The 24669-nt window shown below is 32.7% G+C and overlaps 2 protein-coding genes across 2 annotated transcripts in view; one reads left to right on the forward strand and one right to left on the reverse strand.

Annotated features, from left to right (window-relative positions):
• LOC139484850 (ankyrin-3-like) overlaps positions 1 to 20889 on the reverse strand; it is a 36327-nt gene extending 15438 nt beyond the window's left edge. Inside the window, exons 1-5 of the mRNA XM_071268847.1 lie at positions 20796 to 20889; positions 14918 to 15089; positions 14119 to 14421; positions 5603 to 5669; positions 3369 to 3409 (exon numbers count right to left, since the gene is read on the reverse strand). Of these exons, the coding sequence (XP_071124948.1) occupies positions 3369 to 3409; positions 5603 to 5669; positions 14119 to 14421; positions 14918 to 15089; positions 20796 to 20849 (637 nt within the window). The 5' untranslated portion in view covers positions 20850 to 20889. The remainder of the gene's footprint in view (positions 1 to 3368; positions 3410 to 5602; positions 5670 to 14118; positions 14422 to 14917; positions 15090 to 20795) is intronic.
• Positions 1 to 24669, forward strand: part of LOC139483951 (uncharacterized) — a 201899-nt gene that overhangs the window by 59272 nt on the left and 117958 nt on the right. The gene's annotated exons all lie outside the window — the stretch shown is intronic.

Genomic DNA, 24669 nt, shown 5'->3' on the forward strand with positions numbered 1-24669 from the left:
TAAATCTTTGTGTCATTATGATATAAGATTGTACGGACTCAATTTTTCTGAAAAGAAAGGTCACCGTCACCAGCCAATAGAAGCTCAATGGATATAGCATATCTTTCTAATTTTGAAAACAGTATTTCTTTTGCTTCGTTAAATATGTACGAGCAAGATAATATCTATTCAATACATATTGTATTTTTTAAGAACATTTAATCTTGTGCTTGCACACTTTAAAATATTTTCTATATGTGTATGGAATTTACCATTGGAATCAAAAGTAATCCCTAAGTGTTTATGACAGGAGACAAATTCTACTGATTGGTTTTGAAATTCTATTTTAATATCATCTGGGGAGGTATGGCAAGAGAATATCATAGCCTTTGTATTATTAGGATTAATATAAATAAGCCAATATTTAGACCATACTGAAATTTGTTCTAAATCGCTATTTAAAATATCCTCTATAGTGTAGGGTTGATGATGGAATAAGAAAGAGATGTATCATCAGCAAACGATAGAGTTAGATTCATGTAAATTGATGAATTGGAGAAATACTCTGTCTTTTGTATTCAAATTTCAAACAGTATAATGGAGTAAAAAGGTTGAACTAATTAACCTTATAAATATTTTCCATTCCCTTCTATTTTGAATTTCGGTATCGGTTTCGGAATCGGCTTATCGTGAACTTGTCTAATATGACGAGGATAGAAATACATGTGTATCCAATAACAGTTACATGTATGGTCATTGCCAAGAGTATCGGGATATAGTCTAGTTGTGATAGCTACTAAGTGTTTAACAACTTTTCCAATCCCCAATCATGCACAAATGTATATCAAATAACTGAATATTGAAAAAACATGCTATACACATGATAAAATTGAAATGCCAATATACTGTATGTAAAAAACTGATATTAGCTTTTTCACTAATTATATGTAATTTAAGGGGATAGTTATAGATGTACTCAAACTGAACAAAACAACCCAATCATAACATAACACAGAGCCATGGGATGCGAAAAATATTTATATAATCAGTATGAAAAGCTTTTTTAATTCGAATTTGTATCAGAGAATATAAAACCATCTCTGGTATGTTTACTGAAATATGTGTAATAATGAAGTATTAAAAAAGATACCATGCTGACCTTGTATATCAAATGCAGGTACATGTACATGCAGCTTTACAATGTATAAATAGAAATAACTAAAATTCATAAACAGATATTCATTTAGGTGTAATTGGATGCAAACTGAACAACCATCTATGGTCCATCTAATGAATGGCTGCTTCACGGTGAAAAAGGGAAATAACACAAATCTATAATACTAAAATTACGAGGCCCAATTTGTCAGCCGTCATCACGTAAAAACGACGAATCAAAGAATTCAACTTTCATATACAACTAATATAGTACAAAGGTGTAGATTAAAAATTACACCACTCCAGGCCCTTTTGTTTTCCACGTAATTAATATTGCCAATAATTAGGAAGTTCCGGGTCGAGTCCGATACCGATATCAATAGTATAATCACCTGTTACCTATTACCTAATCTGTACGTTCCGCATCTGATAGGCGCACCACCAAACGGTGTATTCAGGATTAATATGCTATATAATACACGGGTCATAATCACAGGGTTGACACTACTAAATTGTCAAATTGTTACCTATTGTAGTATTTTAATCCGTAAGACTTTCTACGATAACAATACGAATACTAAAAATCTGGACTAAAAATAAGTTTCAATTTGTTAGCGGGCATGACGTAAAACAGCGAATCAAAGAATTCAACTTTATTTATAATTAATATAGGACAATGCTGTTGATTAAAAAATACTCCATTCCAGGACCTTTTGTTTTCCAAATAATTAATATTACCAATAATTGATAAGTTCCAGTTCGACGGGTTCAAACAGAAAGATTTGAAAGCAGAGAAAATTGTGTATCTTATAATCGGCATGACTTTATCAGATGACAGTACTAATACTAAAATAAGGCTTGCGCATAGTTATATACTTTAATTCAGTCACGGACCCGCGATATCACGGGTGTGTTCTAGTAGTATTATATTATGATGTGATATCATCTTCATTCTTTTGAAATATCAATTGTAAGCTACATGTACAACATGAGGATCAAACTGCTTTTCCTCTATCTTTTATCTATGCTGTATCAGATCTTAGGATTAATACACTGGAGTCACGTCATTCAGGACCAAATCTCACTAGTGTAAAGTGACATGCTAAAATATCACAATAATCTACATTGGGACTTCACAAATAATAGCGCACTGCTTTAGAGATGTCTTTGGGAGGTTTATGTACATTTCTTACATTCATAATGTGCTGAATTCATAGTATTTGTAAGAATGTAGAATAACTTTTGTTAATTATTTGTAATTATGTGTACTGGCAAGACTTCATTGAGGCTTGAAAAAAGGAAATAATTCACCAAAAAATTACTTATTTTGTTCATTTCATGTTCACAGTCTTTCCCGTAGTGGCAAGAGTGTCACATTTCTGAGCTGTTTTGGTCAAGAGCAAAAGAAGTTTAAAAAAAACAATAGGGGACTCCCTTTGTGGCCTGACCAAATTGTGATGTGAACTAAATGTTTGCTCGAATGTAACGTCATGCGATAATTCAAGTTCTGTTCTCTGTCTTCCAGTTTATTAAAATTTACCATTCATATTCATATTTCCTAGTTAAGACAGGCATGTGTGGATTTGTCCCGAGCTGAAATCTTTCAATGACAGTCGAAGTTGAAAAAAGCGGAATCCCCCCCCTAAGACTGAAAAATATTGACTTGAATTTCTTTTTCAACGATACATTACTTTAATTTCTTATATTTTACAAATACTGTTTGCTGCGCAGCGACACTTGTTGAGGGCAGTCTCAGAAACTACATCCACTTGTTTCTTGAGAAATAAATACGGGGTTTAAACAGACAAATCAGGGAATTGCTGTCTGGCTTATGTGTGGTCGTGTATATACAAATAGTAAAATTCTTGTGTGCATTTATTTTTTATGATGATGGCTAATTTATTGTGATCAGCATGTCAATACACTACTAGTATCGTAATACCTCGTATAAAATGCCGAGGCAATTGCTTCTGTCTAAACCATTTCGATATTTGAAATAGATATGTTGTTTTTTGGTGCCAGACTGACCTAGAATAATCGACTTATGATGTAATACTACAAAGGAGTTTCAGAGAATAGACGAGAAGTCAAGCGTTTTAACTATCAGAGGCAACTTAAAAGCGATTAAGATAACACAAGTGGGTATTTGAACGTTTCTACGATAACATAGAAACAATAACTAAACAGGAAAATGACTAAACAGCTCCCAATACCAATGTTATTATTGTAAATACCTAATTTTTTGTCATTTGAAGGTTGGTTCCTGTCCCTTGGCCTGCAACAAAAATTCAAAATAAGTAAAAAACAATTTCAACAATGTACGCTGCAGTTAAATCATGTTGTGAAAAATTATATTGAAACACTATCAAATAAACAAGTAAAAGCATCTGTAAACTATGTTTGTGAGTAAATGATATAGTTGTTTTTGAAATTTAAGTCATGGGATCTTCAGACGTCTTGCTAAGTTTAACTAAATCTTCATAAGCAAATATAAGACTACCCATAGAGTATGATACACCGTCAAGTACATGGAATAACTAACCACGAGCACGTGACAGTAAAAATCAAACTTAAAAAGACAGGCTTTTTTCCTAACATTTATCCATCTGTCAATAGCTGCATTCGTTAAAATGTAAATACAAAAATAAATATTAAATTCATTGAAAGTACCTACATACAATTATGTAGATATAAAAAGATGTGATAGGAGTGAAATGAGATAACTCTCCATCCGAGTCACAACTTATAAAAGTAAACCATTATTAGTCGACGTGCTGTCTTCAACATCAAACACCAAGCTAGAAGGGGCCCCTGAGTTTACTCGTGTAACACCATACAAACGGGAAACCCAACGATTTAATCTATATAAAAAACGAGAAACGAGAAACACTTATGAACCACATCAACAAAGGACAACTTCTGAACATCAGATTTCTGACTTCGGACAGGTGCAACCAATTGCAGCAGGATTAAACTTTTTAATGGTACCAAACCTTCATCATTATCTGAAAAAATAATGTAACATCACAATATAAAAAGACTCACTATAACATATCAATTGAAATGACTTATTTCAATCAAAAGACATATTAACAAAGGTGAACAGACACTGAACGAATAAATCGTCGTTATCGAACTTGACCTACATTTTGTTGTCAGTCACAATATATCAAAATTTTAAAAGCTTTGGTTGAATTGGTCATGGGAAAATGCACAGACACGACTAGAAACGCCTTTTTTCAATCTTTCAAGAACCGTAACTCCTGAACGGTAAAAGTCAAAATAGTCAATATTGAATTCGACCCATCATTTTGTTGTCAGTAACAACATATTAAAATGTTAAAAGTTTTGTTTGAACGGTTCATGAGAAAATGCACGAACAACATTTGGCTGCAAATCCCAAGTCCGCCAGCCCGCCCACCGTACATCTCCAAATCAATAACATTGCTGCAAGAAAGATCAGAGGAATATTAGTTGTGTTTGAACGCTACTTTTATTATGCAATTATTGAATTATGATGAGATTGATACATTGATTTATCAATCCAAGAGATATGATTTTCATCGAGGCCAACTGCCGAGAATGAATGTGATATCTCTGGCGTTGAGACATCGTGGTATCAACTGAAATCAAAAGTCAACAATTGTTTTATTATATGACTTTTTATTCTTCTCCTTCTTTTTAGTATTTGCTCAAGATACTATTAAAACTGCTCCCTGGTTTTATACTTGATATATGTTGTGCTGGTTAAGTTGCTAATTATCGTAAGTTGCAATATCCAATAAAGATTACTAAAATACACCAAAAAACAGGAAAAACAGAAAAAATACACCCAAAACAATAAAAAAACACCCCAAAATTTTTTTAAAAAAATGGGAATTTACTTGACGTCATAAACCAACGTCATTGATGTTGACTTGGCATATCTATACATATTCATCATAGATACCAGGATTAAATTTTGTATATACTCCAAACGAGCGTTTTGTCTACAAAAGACAAATCATTGACACTCGAATTCCAAAAAAGTCTAAAAGGCCAAATAAAGTACGAAGTTGTAGAGCATTGAAGACCAAATTTCTAAACGTTTTCCAAATAAAACTTAAGTAATCTATTCCTGAGGTAGAAAAGCCTAAGTATTTCTTAATTCAAAAGTTTTGTAAACAGTTAATTAATAAATATGATCATATCAATGACAATTGTTGTCAGCACTTTTGTGCTGACTACTGGGCCAAATATATTTATATTTAGGTACTCCGACGCTTTTCCAAATCTTATATGAACCTCCCATGATTTTTAACGGGATGAAAATAACGTTTTATCAAAGAGGATTTCCTATGGTTTAAGCCAATGAACAAACAGAAAATTCATAGTCAAATAATAATAAATATTATCACCAGCGATATATATGTAGCCGTGTACATAACGATATGTAGCAATACAGAACTGCACATTAAAAATAACTTACTTAGTTGATAGAATCAATTTACATGTGAACTGTGATTTCCAGCTGGTTAAATTAATGCATTGATAGTCTGTAAAATACAAAAAGGCGAAATAGAACATTAAATAAAGGCAATAATATTTGTATACCAGTGTTCAAAAGTCATACATCGATTAAGTGAAAACAACACCGGATTACAAACTAAAACCGGGGGAAACACATTATATATAAGAGTTATCGTACATTTAACATATTACGTATTTACTTGATTTATTTCTCATTTGACTGTGCGGTGTTTAACAGGTTTTCTTATTATAGACCAGACCTACTATAGAAAGGTATTTTAAGATAAACTGATCGATGAAGTGTCCAGTAACGGTCACCGGTAAAACAAAATGTTAACACTATATTTTTAATCGCAAAGTAAATAGTGGGACATAGCCGTTGATTTTATTGCAAAAAAGAGTAAAACACATGTGATAATTGTTTTCTTTAGGAAATTGTGGATATGAAAGTAAAACTATGAATACAGTTGCTGCAAAATATACATACGTCGCAATTATTTGACGTTTTGATATTCTCTCTTGCTTTTTGTCATGAAAAATTATTTGTATTGAAAGGGTTGGGAACAATAACGTTTCTTAATAGATTTTGTCTTAAAAAGGTTTTACTTGGTGCATGATAGATGTTACTAAAAGAAATCTTAATATTGTACGTAACAAACGCAAATAAATCACCACCCGAATTATCAGAATAACTTCCGTTATAGACCACTTGTTATGTATTGTAGAACATTCTCAATGTATCTCTCTCTCTCTTTTTTTTGTTTTGTTTTTGTTTTTGTTTTTAAGTGTGCGTGGAGTAGAGTGGGATGGTTACACTGTCTCTCTTTCTCATTGATAGTAGGGTCCTCGGCAGCCGATTGGTCTAAGTAGTTACTACTGTAATCACTAGCCAGTCAACACTGAGGTTTTGAGTACGAACCACGCTCATGCGGGTGCACTCGACTCCTATCTTAATTGACTAAGATTGTCTATCGAAGGTCGGTGGTTGTTTCCGGGCATTCAAGCTTTCTCTACCAATAAAAACTGGTCGCAACGAAATTGCCCAAAACGCGGTGCTTGCAAGTGGCGTTAAAATACAAAAACAATATAAATCAAATATTTTTGATAGTTCTATATATTTTATAATAACAGCATAATACACTAGCCAATACTTTTTAATACTTAGCTAGAGCACATATAAATATGTTTTTATTCTTTTGGTGACACTGTCTTTATGCAAATTAAAAGTAAGCTCCACCCAATCATTTGAAAAAACACATATTTCATCCTGGATATCGAATTAAAGAAATCTGGATACCAATTTAAGTCAGTCATAACGATGTCTTGCGTTGAAGATCTCGAATTGAAAATCTATTTTTGGAGGTTTGTTTTAAATCAGATAAAATTCTTTGTAACGAGTTCAAAACGTTTTCTTTGTTCCGTAATTTCGATTCTTTAAAAGACTAACCATTTGCTGCAACGAATTAAACAATCCATGATATCGACTTCAATCCAAATGAGGAATTTTATTATATATTCTTAAAAAAATTCTTTGAGAATATTTTTTTGCTTTCAAATTATAATTTGAACGTTCCTTCAAATATGATACCGATGTAAAAGATAACAAATCAAATGTTGTTTATCTAGTAATGCAGACATAATAACAAGACAATTTAATCCAATTTCAGTCAAATGTAATAAAAATATACATTCGTTTTCTCCACTACAGCCGTTTTTGATGTGTAATTAAAACTGTTTTCTTTTCAAAAATGAAAAGTTGCCATACAGTGTAATTCTGTCAGAAACACTACAAAACAGTAAAAGTATGAAATGGCCTATATCTGTACTCGACTGTACAGATTTTTACTCTACCATTCTGAATTGGTCTGAAGTATACTTGATAATACTCGGCTTAGTCTGAACCATTGCTATTAGTCTGCATTGGTACTCGACCTTTACTCGACCATGTTATAGTCGTCTGAACCATGCTCGACCTAGTCTGAACCATGCTCGACCTAGTCTGAACCATCCTAACCTATTATGAACCATATTTGACCTAGTATAAACCATAATCAACCAAGTCTTACCCAAACTAGACTTATTTTTGTATCTATCTTTTGTTTTTCATCAATTAATGAAATGTTTTTAACAACATTTTGCCTTGGCTAGAAATTTGAACAACAATTTAAAATCACAAATGTATTACGAGTAATATTGAAATCAAATATCACTCACTATAAACATATAACTTCAACCCATATCAATCAACACTTACATATATATACTACTTTTAAAATAAAAACAAAACAAATTGATTAAATATTCTCAAACTGTGACTAATATTTTCAATATAATAAAATTAAAAAATTGAATGTTTCAGATATATTTTATTGTTCCGGGACAATTTTCTCCATTAACTTAAGTCTAGCATATAGATTTATGATCTCATGTGAGTTAAGTTAATAAAGTAGTGAACATTGTTTTTTTTTAATTTAAATATATATAAAATATTATACAGAGCAACTTGTAAAACTAAATTTCATATCTATACTATTAAACGAGAAGACCTCATTTTGTGTGTCGCTTCTTTTCCTTCCACGATAAATTAATCATCCTGCCTCTGTGTTCTATAGGTAACATGCATAGTCGCATTTGTCATCCATTCTTATGATTATTCAGATTGAGTTATCTTTTGAGAAAAACGACAAAAAAGGAGTCCGGATATTGATTCCGTCATTAGACTGAATTTTAGTCATAGATAAGACTTCCGGTTTGAAACATGCACAAGTACAGGGAAAACGGTACTATTTATTCTGCCATAGGCGACAATATTAACATTTTCTAAATTTACCACTTTTTAAGATAAAAACCTGGATAAAACAGTTATATGATGTGTTAGTACTTTATTATTGTGTTTTAAAAATTAAAGCCAAATAGTATCATGACCAACTTCCAACGGAGCTTGTTTATGTTATCCATGCCCACCGTCATTTTGCACCAAATTTATGAAATTTTGCAAGTCTTTTCGAATAATTCTCTAGAAAATATTTTAATAGGTTTCAAAATTTATATTGTAAATATACACACTGCAGTTATTCATAGATAAATAAAAAATATATTGTACCCTTACATCCAATGACAGCGCTCTCAAGTTGACTTCCTACGCCCTGTCTTGGGTACACAAAAGGCCAACCTAATGCTGGGAAAATTAAATACTACCGTTTTCCCTACAACTAATCGTATGATAGACAACAAAAATGAAAAATAAATAAGCCAATCAGAGTGTTCTCCATATCATGGTGTTTAGATCGCAAGAACTACAACTATTATACCTCCTTAGAGATGACAATTATTTTTCGCATTTATCTACATGTAAACTACGATTATACTACTTTTATATATAAAGACTATCTGTATTCTGTCAAGGACGTATAACTAATATACGTCCTTGATTCTGTCTACTGTTTTCTTTGAAATGTTTACTATCTAAGGGGTCATATCAGTTGCATATATATTAAAATAAGTAAAACATGTTGAAACAAGAATGTGTCCATAGTACACGGATGCCACATCGGCACTATATTTACTAAGTTTCGAGTTGATTGGAAGTCAACTTCATCAAAAACTACCTCGACCAAAAACTTTAACCTGAAGCGGGACAGACGGACGGACAAACGAACGAACGAACGCACAGATGCACAGACTAGAAAGCATAATGCCCATAAATGGTGCATAAAAACTTATTGTTGAAAGTGAAAGTAGTGATTTGGCAAAAATGAATGTAGGGTACAGATTAGAGGGAGGCAGGACCCTTTTCGGGACGTCGGGATCGGGTGTTTTAAGTTCGGGATTTGGAGATTGCAATTGATCCTTACGGGATCCGGGAATATATTTTTCAATTTTCAGGATTTCGGGATATGAATTTCTTTAAATTTTGCATCTCGGGATTTCGTGTTTTTAAGCCCGGGATTTCGGGATCAGGATCCCTCCGACCACCCCTCACCTTAGCCTAAGTCGGTCTTAATCATTTGTACAAGATTCATATCCTACCATTGGCATGTTAATAAGGTTCTCAAAAGAAAAAGCGCTGATTGATTGTCCTAGAAGCATATTTTTACCCAAAGATGCATTGTACTGCAAAGGAGAAGAATAATTGTTGTCGGAGGCCAGAAACACGAAGATAATTGAATTTAACAGAAAGGAAACAAATATCGGACTTTGGAAAAAGGGAGAGGGCTTTTGATATCTTTTATGAAATTCTCCATACATAATATATTTTACAAAAAATCATCCTACAACAGTTCACAAGCTGTATATGCCCGCGATTTCGCGGGTGTGTTCTAGTAATTATGATAATAGAATTCCCATAGTAATCCTTGATAACCTTTTAAAAAAGGAAATGTGTTATCCATTCGTTTGATGTGATTAAGCTTTGATATTGCCATTTGATTAGGGACTTTTCGTTTTGAATTAGGTTAAGAATTTTTGTGATTATTTTTTCCAAGGTTTCAGTGAAAAAATTTTGTCAATGTGAAAAACATGGCATACAATGCAAGTAATATGGTTTAACTACCTCAGTACATGTGTGTTTTACAGGTAAAAAGAATGTCATATTTTTCTTAAACTCGTCAAATCCAGTAAATTCAAAAGGCCTTGCGATTTAAGTTAAACTGTATTTTGCAATTTTGAATGAATGTTATTTGGAATTTAATAAATTGTTATCTTTTTAATAAGTTTATTTTGCCCCAAGAAGGCATTTTAAATACATTATATATAATATATCCCAAATTATAATGATATATATATTTCTATGATAAGGTTAAACAATTTTAGTGATTTTGTTGGCTGTTGTTATCTTGTTTAATATATTATTATATAACTATTTTTTGTAACCATAATTACAAATGTAGTTATTATTTAGGAATTTAATCAATTTAAGTTTCAAACAAACACATGACAAACAAGGAACACCTTAATAACGTTTTATTACCCTCAGAATAGGTGTGGTGTTTATGATAAAAGAAAATATTTATTTAACAAAACTGTAAAACTTTAAAATTAATATAATCAATCTATTATATCAAATAATTTGATATACGTATCTCTATTTGATAAATCTTAGAATCATGACTTTGTAAGGACGTAAAAAAACTTATATTTTATTTTACTGTGGCTGTAGTTAAGTCAGTTATAAAGAAATTAATTTTAACAGTAAATATTTAAAGAAAGTAGTAGTTCTTTCGTCAAGTATGGTTCAGACTTGTCGAGTATTGTTCAGATCTTTGGTCGAGTATTATTTAGACTCAGAAAAGGTCGAGTACAGGTTGAGAATAGGTTAAATAAAGGCAACAGTAGTATACCGCTGTTCAAACTCATAAATCCATGGACAAAAAACAAAATCGGGGTAACAAACTAAAACTGAGGGAAACGCATAAATATAAGAGGAGAACAACGACACAACACTACAATGTAACTAACACACACATAAACGGACCAAGCATCAGACAAAATCCCACGAGAATAACAAATATAACATCAAAACCAAATACATGAATTTGGGATAGACAAGTACCGTGACTCGTCTTATCGCAATGTCAATTTACACTCAAAAATAACAGAAAACAAACGACGCAACGTTAAATTGTAACACACACAGAAATTAACTATAATATAACAATGGCCATATTCCTGACTTGGTACAGGACATTTTTAAAGGAAAAAATGGTGGGTTGAACCTGGTTTTGTGGCATGCCAAACCTGACATTTAATGGAAATGTTAAATATAACATAGAAATGACAACATAATATTACAGGACTACAATACAAATAAATAGGAAAACGTATTAGACAAAGAAACACATGATTAATGAATAACAAAAAGCATCAGGTTTAAAATTTAATACGCCAAAAACGCGCCTCGTCCATACAAGACTCACCAGTGACGCCCAGATATAAAAGATCGAAAGCGAAAAAAAGTACAAAGTTGTACAGCACTAAAGATCAAAAGTTGAAAAAGGTTGTGTCAAGTTTTTATGCTTGGGATAAGAACATCCTTATTATTTAGAACAATTAATGCTATTGCAAACAGTAAATTTTATCAAATGAATATAACAGATATATATAATGAAACTGAAGTATTAACTCATTACATAAAACAAACACGAATACATAATGAATGACCAACACAGAATAGACACACCCGCCTCAACGCCGTTAGACTGTTTCAGACTGGTCGAGTAATAGTAACTATTTCAAATGGCAAAGTTAAGGGTACAAATCAATACAGTCGAGTATTGTTAACACTGGGGTTGATTAATATCGAGTAAACATCAGACCAGTACATACTGATTGAGTAAAAATCAGAACATTCCAGTACAGTTATAGGCCATTTCTGACTTTTACTGGTTTATCTAAATTACGATCTCAAAGGTATACATGCTACAATGTATACGACAAATGGATAGTACTAGAGACAAAAGCAATCAAAAAGTGATCATGGATTGAATAGTTTGGTAACTATGATGAAAAGGAGATTTTATCAACATGCATGTTTGAATGAGAAATAAGCACGTTGGAATCAGCAGTCAAGACGATCGACTTAGACTACTTGGAACCGTCTCTACAGATACAATTAAGGTTAGCAGACATTTTATTTTAATCCCGTTTTGGGCAAGATAACTCTTTATATTATAAAGTTATGGTAAGGCCAGAATATTCATTTTCCATCCCCTTCCCATCCTTCCTCATAATATTATATGGTCGTTCTCTAACAGTCTATTGAGAAGAATGCATCCCGTACAAATGCATATGCATTTATGTATGTATGCGACTAATACATGATATTTTCATCCGTCGGTATGCAATTTTCATAGAAATCAGGATAAAAAAAAACTGAAGTTCATGTGGATGATTTGAGCTATAAAATCATTGGAAACAAGTGATTATTTCCTGCATTTTCTTTTTCAATTCCTGAATGATATCCTATTTCAAGACAGCACTGTAAATATAATGCAACATTTCTTATGATATTTCAAAAACAATCAATGAACTTATACCACCAAAAACATTAAACTTATATTTTCATGTATATATTTTATGAATACTTTTAGTCCTGATCTTGAAATCCTTGTAATTTTGCGTCGCACTTTAATAGAGCCATTATTTAAGACAGCCATTCAGATACAAGAAACTAATTAATGTTTGCATTGTCCAGAGTCTTAGCTTATTTAGCTATATGATATATAAAAACTAAATTTACGAAAAATTCTAAATCATAAACTGTAAAAAAAAATCAAACATTTGGCAAATAAAGCATTTGACATAACAGTTCATAATTGATATGCAATTATAATGCATACTTAATACAAAATTATATCTATTAAAATCATATCAATTTGATAAATGACAACTAATAGCGAAGGTGGGGAGAAAAACTGCCCCACTAATCAACATATATATGTTGTGCACAAGATGGAAGTTTGTACAAATTATAATTTGTACAGGGTTGTACAAATTATAATTTGTACAGGGTTTTTGTACAAAGTATAAGTTTTGGACACATACCTTCCTGCACCAGGGGATATAACTTTATCTTCAAAAATGTACCTATTAAATGTCTTTAAAAAACATATACACACATTCAACCTTACATTTACTGCTAGACTCCTTGTCCTGACGCTGGAAATGAGGATACCTGAATGGTTTCAATTTAAAGTTTATTTTTCACCGTATACCAAAATCATATCTTTTTGTGTTCTTGTAATGAGTGTGCATCAATGCTCAGTTTTAGACTGTATCATGTAGTTGTGTAAATTTGACAGACATATGCGAAACAAAAGGCTGTGTGCTTGAATCATCCATTTGTGTTAAGCTGTTCATAAAACATTGTTCAAAAATCTGTATAAATTATAATTTGTACAACATTACAACTTGTACACAACATATACATATTCACGTGAATTGTTTTATTCTAATTTCAAAATTGATTGTTTAATTAAGTATTATTATTTCAAACTTGTACTTTTTTAGTTCCAAGTTTACATTTGCTCATTTACACTTTTGTAGTGAGAAATGTAAAATTGGAACCAAGAAATTGAGAAAGAAATGTCAAAATGTAAATGAGAACCTGTTACTATAAAATCTCCATACCAGTATTTTGCATGTTACACATGTAACAACACTATAAGATAATAACTTAAAAGAGTAAACTTAACAAAAATGAACTGAAGCGAATCTAGCTCTTTAATATTTAGATAAAGACGATTATTCAATCCCAAATTTGGCAATTGTCTCGTTATAATATAAAACTCACTTGATACTTTGATTTTTTTTCTCTTTTTATTTGGAAATTGTCCTAACCTTGTCTTGAACATTTGTCTTGTGAAACGTTTTATTTTGTCAGGTTGTATTAACCTCCCTCTATTTAAATTTAACTTCGAATATGTTTAATGCTTTTTCACATTAAACAGTAAAGAAAACTATGATATAATGGCTTACCAGGACCTAGAATGAATCCTGATGAACAAGGTTTCTGGAAGCATGAACAATCCTCCGTTGACGGAACACAAAAACAACCATGGTCTGGCTTAGAAGTGAAGGCATAACCTCTGGTATAATCACACCGACATTTTCTGTCAGAATTTGTAGAACCATTATTGACAATAATCTGTCCTTCCTCACTGCAATATGTCTTTTCAAAAATACAAGTTGACCCACCATATGTTGAGAATGTCAATGGTTGGTATCTGGAACTTTCGCATTTTTGTCGATTAAGATCTCCCACAATAACAAATTTGTTCCCTACAAAAGATTTTAAACAGACATACAAATATGTATTTTAATAAAAAAAAACAATGAACATTTCTACAACAACATAATTTGACACAATATTCTTTATCTGACCATAGATCATAATTATTTATAAAGGACAACAATTTGTCGAGATAGTTTGCTTCTTTAACTAAAAAAAAATACATTTTTGTAAATCTAATGACGATTAAATTAACATTAAAGACATCAGAAGTATAGATATAATGTGTAAAACAATAAAACGATTATAGGCAAGATAAGTTTATATAGTTCAAAAATATATCTAACAGAGATTTAACTTCAAAACGTTTGTTTTGACACCACGTTCCTAATTACTAAAGACAGTATTGTATATATGAAAAACAAAAATAATAATATGAAGTGTGTTCAAATTGATAAGACACTTTTATAAGTTTTGAAAAATGCAGCAAGTTGTAACAAATACCATTTTCATTTTTGAGGCAAAACTTCATTTATTTTCTCATACCTGCCTGAATAATAGATGACCTGTTTCTGCAAATTTCTGCAAATGTATTCATGTTTTCATCATAGAGACAGACGTAACCCTCAGCAATTAAACATTTACTGCTCGATCGTATGATCCATTGCTTTGAACTTGGACATTGCAATTCAAACGCATTCAAAATGTTCAGAGCCATCTAAGAATAAAAGGAAATACTACAGTGAGTACATTATGCATGAAATTGTTAACATATTCCGAAATGCAAACTGCACTTTAGTGTTATTGTGTCCGAAGTGCAGCATCCTTGTATTTTTATATTGTTTATGTATGAATTCCTCGCAACTAATGAGTGTCAAGTAGAGTCTAGAATTATAAACATGTTATCTGTGACTGTGACTATTTTGTTTAACCATAACAATGATGTTCCAGAGCGAAAATGTTCTATGATGTCGGCGCTCAATTGACCCTATGTCTTAATTTGTAAGCAGTTACTGTTTTGACAGTTAAAAATATAAACACGAAACATGGTATGTTTTTCTTTATTTCAAACATTTTTGAGGACATATTGAATAATTATAGATCGCTTTAACACGTAGCAGTGTATTTTGTTCTGTTTTGTCAAAAAATAACTCACAAATATCACAGATGCATTATTTTTAAAGACAATGATTTGACATTTTTGTTCATTTTGCTTTAACTCAACATGTGTACTGCGTGTGCATGAGATGGATTGCTCTGTATGGCAGTTGGGGAAAAGATAATAATGTCACAGATGAATGAAAACACTAAGAAACTCAAAGAAGGCAGGAAGAAAAAACAAATTTCAATTGAGAGTTCAAGTCGATTCGGCGGTCATAAAGTTGACAGCTAATGGCTTTTGATATTAAAGGAGGAGGTATGATTGTTTGGCCCATGAGAAACAAAAACATAAACTTTTTCTAGCCTTCGAAATGTTATGTGCTTTTTATTCACAAAAGCACAGGTTAATGTAATCTTGATAAAAAAGCACAGAAAGGTCACTTGTGATGTCACTTTGACATAAAACAAATTGTCGAAATTTACGTATACATTTGATCTAACATGACACTCCGTTTTGGGCATAATGTTTTTTAATCAAATTAGTTATAAGCAACAGCTGCAGCAAAATTGATATTTACACGTATCGACATTTTTGTAAAATACAACAGGTAGCAGTATATATTTTGGGGTAAAGCTATGGAACGCCACAGCTGTCTTATGTGGAACTCTGATATTATGTTATGATGTTCTATTATTACTTGATGATAGTTTGTCTTTCCATAATATGGTTTGACATTACGTACAAAACAAATAAATACTGCTGTTAACGTCAAATACGTAAATTACGTAATTTATACAAATAGACAGGAAATACAAAAAAAAATAAATAGCATTGATAATAACAAAATTTGAACCTGCTAACTGAGTTCCTGCGCAAAGAATGACATGACCACATCAAATACTGAAACAAACACATCATGTAGTGTAAAATCGTCAAAATTTGAAACATCATTACGTATTGTTAAAGCCATATAAAAAATTGGCAAATTCTACATTTTTAAGATAAAATGAGATTTTATTAAATAAATACCTACTATCATAAATTTTGAGTACATCCATCTGCGGAAGTCTGACAGGCGGAAATCCCCAAATAAAAATATCATCCAATGAGAAGAGGGATGACCAAGCAGTGCCCGTATAATCATGCCTTTATATCATTCATTTAATTTCCTAAAGTAAGCAAGAAGCCCTAGGAAAAAACCAGGGGATGAAGGGGAGGTTGGGAGGGACCTTCAATTTATGATGGTATTTATTTATTTTGTAAAATCTCTTTTTACTTTAAAAATGTACAATTGTATGTCAATAAATACGCTACCATCATAAATTCTGAGTGAAATATAGATTCTAACACAAAGCTGAATCCCCTGAACCAGAAGATGCAGGAGGAAAAACAAATATTTGTGCGGAAACTAAAGGTCCTAAGGTGTACAAACTCTGAGCTTGAGTAGCTAAAGACTGCAGATAGTGAGAAATGAAAGAATTTTCAGTTCTCCAGAAACCTGCAGATAAGACTTCCTCTAAAGAAGCATTATTAAAAAGGACCCAGGAGGTAGAAATAGCTCTAACATCATGGGCTTTAACATGCATACTATTCAGAAGTTCTTCATTAGAAAAACTGTAAGCTAATTGAATAGTTTTACAGATCCAAATTGAAATGGTTTTAGAAGACAAATCTTGTTTTCCTTTGTTAATAGGAAAAAATAACCTGGAATTTGAGGAGGTGCAGAGACTTCGAGTTCTCTGAAGATATAAAAGTAAGACTCGGATAGGACAGAGAACTTTAGAACTTGAATCATCAGGAAGGGCTAGAATCACTATCGGTTCTGAACCTCTACCCGGAATTTGATTTATGGCTTAAAAAAGCTGGATCCGTTAATAGGGTAACAGATGACTAATCCGTATTAAAACGAAGGCAGTAATCAGCAGTGGAAAAAGCATGAATTTCACTGCTTCTTCTACCACAGGCAAAGGCAAGACGAAAACAACACTTATACGATACAAAATTGATTGCAACCTTTTCAGCAGGTTCAAAACGATGGGTTTTTAAAGCTTATAAAACAACACTCAAATTCCAAGACGGGATTAAAACTCTCTGTCTAGGGCGTTCAAGAGTGAAATTCTTAACTAAAAGAGAAATGAATTCATTATTACCAAAGTCTGGACCTCCAAACAGTTTAATCTGGAGAGATGTCTGGCTGCGCATTCAGAAAAACCTCTCTCCTTGAAGCTATCCCTGAGAGAAGCCACGCGAACAGATGTAGCTTTTCTGGATTGAGATGAAGAATCTTGCCATGAACTGGGACAAAAGATTGTGTCGTACTGGTAGAACCAGTGGACGAGCACAAGACAGATGAAGAAGATCTGGAACCCAAGATTGTGTGGGCCAAGCTTGAGCAATAAGAATGATCAACCCTTGCTCTGTTTAAATCTTCCGAAGAACTTGTGCATGCAGTGTACTGTGTAAGCTTTCGGGTCTGGCACAAGAGACATGAACACTTCAACTTTGTAATTGATATGTCATAGTCTTTAGAGCGGAATTGCCAGTAAATGAGGCAAGCCCAAAACCACTAACTTGGGAAAATTGGGACTCATTAGCCACAATCCCATCATTGATGATCTTCAGAGAGTTAGACATATGGTTAGATTGTGGGAAACTAGTATGCAACTTAGTATCGTCTACGGACAGACCACATGAAGCCTCGAAAGTAGAGGTTAGTTTCTTGGGTCTGGGAGGAGACTCAAATGGCACCTTGTTAATATCTCTCATTATTGTATAAACCGAATCTCTGAGATCTTTCAAAGTGGAAGGAGTATCTTCAGCCTCATGATCTTTACTTGAATTGGTAGAAGACTTACCAATTACAGATGAAGAGATAGACACAGGAACAGAAGGTTGAGAAACATTCTGAGAGACCTGAACTAAATTATCATCTTCTTCATCAGAAGTAAAACCTTCTTCTTGACTGCCTGGGGCCACTGAAAAGCGTTCTTCCTCATCACTGCCCTCCGGGTCACTTCCAATATCATGATCTGGACGGAGTGAAATCACTGGAGAATTTGACTAATTGACAATATTCTCTAGCGTACACAGGCGGTTGGAGAAAAACGACAATTCCGAAGAAATAGACTGACGAAAATCGTCCAGAATACTCTTGAACCCATCTAAGGAGGGACAAGAGACATCTACTTGATTTAACTGATGCCTAACCAAAGAGGTAGGCAGAGCAGCAGGTACAGATGCACTACTACAACTACTAGACACTGATAAAGAAGGATCAGAAACTAACAGATTAGATGTAGTACTCGGAGGAACAATAACTGGTGTTGGTCCACAATAAGGCCAGAAACCTGCAAAGGGCTGACCAGGAACCTGACTAGGAAAAACCTGACTAGGAAAAACCTGATTAGGAAAACCTTGACCAGGAAACCCTTGACCATGAAACCCCTGACCAGGAAAGCCTGAATAAGGATAACCCTGAGACCAAGGAGGTCTAGACCAAGACATGGAATTACTAGCCGAAGCGGGTAAAGTGAAGCCACAGTATGACGCTGGTGCTCTGGACCCAGGTAAGTTTAAACCCATCGAGGTACCAGGGTAAGATGAAATGGACCCTGTGGTGTCAACTGGCCTAGAAAAGTGTTCGTAACAGTGGTAATGGTAGGGACACCTCCATGATAAACGACAGAACCTGCATTTAGGGTCTGTTGACGGTCTTAGAAGTCACCGAAGTCAAAACTTCGGTTAGTTGACTACTATTAGGAGGGGTTCCCTACCCTACCGTTGTTGCGGTAACAGGAAAGGGTAACGAACCGTCTAAAAAATATCCCTACCTGTAATGGCCTCGTAAGGACTGGGACCATTAAACTCCATTATTAAAGAAGTATGAAGTTAAGCATTTATAAACGACAATTGCAATATTATAACAAAAAAATGTAAAAATAAAAAATGGTATGGGGATACCTACAATATTCACTATTAAAAAAAAAAAAAACTTAAAGTCTTCTCTGTAAGTTGTAACACGTGTGTCTCGATGCGCAGGCGGAAATTAAATGGATGATATAAAGGCATGGTTATACGGGCACTGCTTGGTCATTCCTCTTCTCATTGGATGATATTTTTACTTGGGGTTTTCCGCCTGTCAGACTTGCGCAGATAGATTTACTCAGAAGTTATGATGGTAACGTATTTATTGACATAAAATTAGCATTACAAAATAACAAAACCACATCATGTAATGAAACAACTACATTACGTTATGTCACATACACATCAAGTAATGTTAAAACCACATTGCCTAATGACACAACCACATTAAATAATGGTGAAACCAAATCGAGTAATGACAAAACCATATTAAAGAGGGACGAAAGATACCAAAGGGACAGTCAAACTCATGAATCTAAAAAAAACTGACAACGTCATGGCCAAAAATGAAAAAGACAAAGTGACAAACAATAGTACACATGACACAACATAGAAAACTAAAGAATAAACAACACGAACCCCACCAAAAACTAGGGGTGATCTCAGGTGCTCCGGAAGGGTAAGCAGATCCTGCTCTACATGTGACATCCGTCGTGTTGCTTATGTGATAACAAATCCGGTAAATAGTCTAATTTGGTAGGTCACATTCATGAAAGGGAAGGGATTAAGTAATGACAAAACTATATCAAGTCAAAAAGAAACCATATCATGTAATATCGGAATATTATTAAGTAAAATAAATGACTATTCCATATTGAGTTATATCAAAACATCATTACGTAATGTCAAAACCATATTATGTAAAGACAAACCATCATCAAGTAATAATAGAACAACATAACGAAAAATCAGAGTTTCACATAAGACAGCTGTGGCGTTCCATATAAAACTGTTGATCATGTCTGAACATCACTAACGTTTTGTTTTCAAAATCACTCTTTTGCAGAATTGGTCGTTTCAATGTAAAAAGTGTAATGTCCATATGCCAATATATCAGAAAATATTTAAAAGATAATATTATGTATATCCAAATGACTATAATAAAAAAAAACGCCTTGTTATAATAACATTATTCTCAAGGATGAAATCGTTTTTGGAAAATTAACAATACTTTTTAATTTTAGAGATCAAGGGGCAAAAAAATGATACATTCTCCATTTCAACTAAATAAGTTAATCCAGAAAATGCAAAAACCCATACTGATACTGCAAGAAAGATTATAATTTTCTACATATCAATTGATGCTTGCTGCAAATAGGGTATTTCTACGACTTTTTGGTCTTCTGTCATGTCTGATAGCTTAGGACACACCAAACTATTTAAATATAATATACTTACAAATACCAATAAGAAACATTTGACGCAGAACAAATCATGATAACCTTTCTTCATTGTCGCAGATCAAAAGATACAACCTTCAAAATCAATAAAGGTAAACATTTACAAATGCATGTCAATGATTAATTTGTAAACACAGATTCAGATTAAATAGTCTATTAAGGTTCATCATAACAAACTGAAAATTATTAATGGCGTCCAAATTGAGGATTGATTGAACCTTAAATAAACTAATATATGTAACTTATTGTCAAAAACTGGTATAAAACAGTTAAATTGAGAATAAGAATAATACAAATTATATGAAGAATACAGAATAACTTGTTTTGATTAAATATCTGCATAAGTTCAAATACCTTTGTTTTTTCTGCCAACACGTCTCAGGGGAAAAAATGAATAAAGAGATTGGAACACTATTTCTAGTAATATCTATGTTAAGTCGATATGTTGTGATCATATCTAGTGGATGCTAGAAATTAAAATAGGATTTCACTTCGAAATATTCATAGCTTGCCCGAAGAAATTGAAATATGAGTGAAAACGTGTTGCAGCCATTTTTTTCAACGAGTTTCTTGTGCTGGATTGATCAAAATTTATTTTCTATGCGATATTACCAATCATAAATTATATCATCTTAAAATAAATGACATTGGGAATGATTATGTCTTATCAAGTTTGTAATAAAAGCCGTTATTTAACATTTACCATCTTTTTAGTTTCACATGTTACATGTTTGTTTACGTTCCTGTCCATGTCTTCTTTCGCTTTCGTTCTCCATATTTATCTGCAGATTTTTAACTGACAATGCTTCAATATCGAAACGTTTATAAGAGTTGTACACAAAATTTTAAGTTTAATGTTATCGTTTTATACCAGTCTGATCGAAAATAAACTAATTTTGATCATTTTTTCATTGAACTATTTTTTATGTAGCCATATCCGGTTTAAACCGGAAACGTTGTTTGGCTGATCTTTTAGTCTACGCAAACAGAAAGCAAGTTATTAACAACAAATAACAGAAAATAATCATCACACTTATAATGAATAGTGTTAAGATGTGTCCCCACCCATACAGGCCCACTCCCGATTACTTGAGACATGTTCTGTTTTCATGTAAAAGTCCTAAAATTGGTTTGATCTTTACGATCAAGTATATTAACATCAACAACAATTTTTTTGATAAAATTGCATTTTTTTTTTTAATTTTGTGTGTATCGTACCTAAATACTATTATAAGAATATATTGTGTATTTATATATAAAAATACTGTTGTAAAGTAAGTTTAGTTAGTAAGAAATATTATGGAAAGCAGTTGAATGTCAAAAACCAAGGTTAGACAACAGATACACAATAACAAAGAATAATTTCCAATGGCTAGAAAAATTAAAGATTCGCGACGGTTTGGATTACCATCAGGAAGGTACAGATTAGGACGTAGATGTATAAGGGTAAATTCAGGCAAAGTTAAGACTTTATACCAATGTAATTTGAAAGGAGGGAGTAATATGACAAAACTTTGTATACGTAAACAACCTAAATGAAGTGCATATCACAGGGTAAGAATAAACTTACTAAGGAGAAGCGCCAAGAAGCAGTATCAAGTGTTTAGAACAACTAATGGAGAATTGAAAACTTTTGAGGTACAAAATGTTGCTGCAAATGGTTACAGAATAATAAATTTGAACTGTCTTCAAAAACATATAACAGACCCGACAATGCATGCCGTTTCATGTGAGGAAGCAAGACAATTGGTAGCGGCTGGAAGAGAGCCTATTGTACTTGAATCCCAAGTTGCTCATTATGGTTTAGCGGTGATATTATTAGCTAGATGTCAAGGATGTAAACTGAAAGTTCACATGGTGACAAGTTAAAAACTGAAAACAGATGGGAGTAGACATTATGATATAAATGTGCGAGCTGTTTGGGGTTCCATTGTTAGTGGAAATGGTCTTGCCCACCTCAATGAAAAGTTAGCGTCTATGGATTCACCTACTATGTCGCAGGTAAAAAAAACTAAAGTCATAAATAAAAAGATTTATTTACCATTTCTTAACATAATTGAAAATACAGACGACATAATCTCACATTAAAGATGGAAAATTACAAATAATCAACCAACAGGCCTCTTAATCCTGTTCTTCATCATGACACTCGCTGTAGACAATTCAACAATGAAGGAATCATTCAGACCCTACAATGTCAAAACGGCCCCAAGCTTTGAACATGTTGAACAAGGGGCCAGGGTGGTGAAGTATCAATGTCAGTAAAAATTTCCCATGTGAGCTGAATCTTGCATGTGTGGGGGAATTCAACTTTACAGCCAAGATCTATTGTCATGATTGTTATACTGCTAACTGAAAGGTTTCTGTTTCAATCCACCCACTGGGTAGAAATTTTACAGACTAAACTTTCGGCGCTCTCTTTAACCCAATTACCAGTATGGTCTTGAGAAACCATGATAGTCCTTCGGTACCGTAGAGAACGATAATTGGCTGACATGTGTTAATAGAGACCCATATCTCCTGCATGTAAAATACAGCCTTGTAGATTAAAAAAAATAAAGCAGGCTAATGCCGCTACAATGCAGTACATGTTACATGTACCCGCAAAAGTGGAAACGGATTAATTTAAGTTGCAATGACTTTTTTCAAAATCCACTATAAACAAATGTGTTCAAACTTAAGTAATTATAATGACCTTTCTGATAAATAATCATAAGTACATTCCAAAAACACTATGGATGACGGCCATTTTTGGGCTCTGTTTTCAAATTTGTAAACATTGATGCCCTAATTTATAAATTCAATGTATCCACATTATCAATGGGTTTTTTTTCTTTTTTTTTTGACTCATTTTCCAATCAGTCTACATTGAGGTTTCTTGTTACAGGGAACTACTGTAAATTAATGTTGGATGGTGGCGTTTTAATTTTGACCCCAAATTGTAAAGGATCTAAAAATTTATGTTGCTACAGGGATTTGAAATTTTGGTCCACATTTACATGTATAAGGGTTTGGATCAATGTTTGGTATTGGGCTCCATCTGTTATTTTTAATTCATTACATTTTAGCGACAATTTTAACATTTATCCACATTGATATCCAGCAATGATCTAACAGCAATGTTGAGGATGGCCTTTTAATTTAGGCCATATTTTTAATCAAAAAGTTGTTAATTTGTTCACCTTTTCTTCATGATCATCACATGCATATAAAATACAGTTTATTTTTTTCTAAAACGCTATGCGGTATCAACACAAGTCCAGTATGGAGACATCAATTGCAAGCCTTAAGAAAATTATTAATCAACAAAACAAAAGCAAACAAAAATGAAAACCATATAGTGTTGTTGGTCATTTAATGTAAATATAGAGGTGTTATATATTATAGTTAATTGCTATTAATAAGTATTGCAATATGCATTGTGTTTTTAAAAATGCAATATCAGTATTTAGTTCTATTTTAATCTTTAATCAATCCTAATTCTATCTTACTTTTGAAATATAGTTTTTCATATGTGACGTAATAGAAATTGACAATGAGGGTCGGTTGAAGACAAAACTTTACGACAAAAGAGATGATTTCAACTTTCCAATTGTGAACTTTCCATTTCTAAGTAGCAACATTCCAGCAGCACCTGCATACGGGGTATATATCTCTCAATTGATACGATATTCCCGTGCTTGCATTTCCTATCATGATTTTCTTGATAGAGGGTTACTGCTCACAAGGAAGCTATTAAATCAAGAGTTCCAAATGGTGAAGTTGAAATCATCCCTTCGTAAATTTTACGGACGCCATCACGAGTTGGTTGACCGTTATGGAATAACCATTTCACAAATGATATCGGATATGTTCCTCACGTCGTAACTACA

The sequence above is a fragment of the Mytilus edulis genome, chromosome 8 (assembly GCF_963676685.1).
Source record: "Mytilus edulis chromosome 8, xbMytEdul2.2, whole genome shotgun sequence".
Lineage (NCBI taxonomy): Eukaryota > Metazoa > Mollusca > Bivalvia > Mytilida > Mytilidae > Mytilus > Mytilus edulis.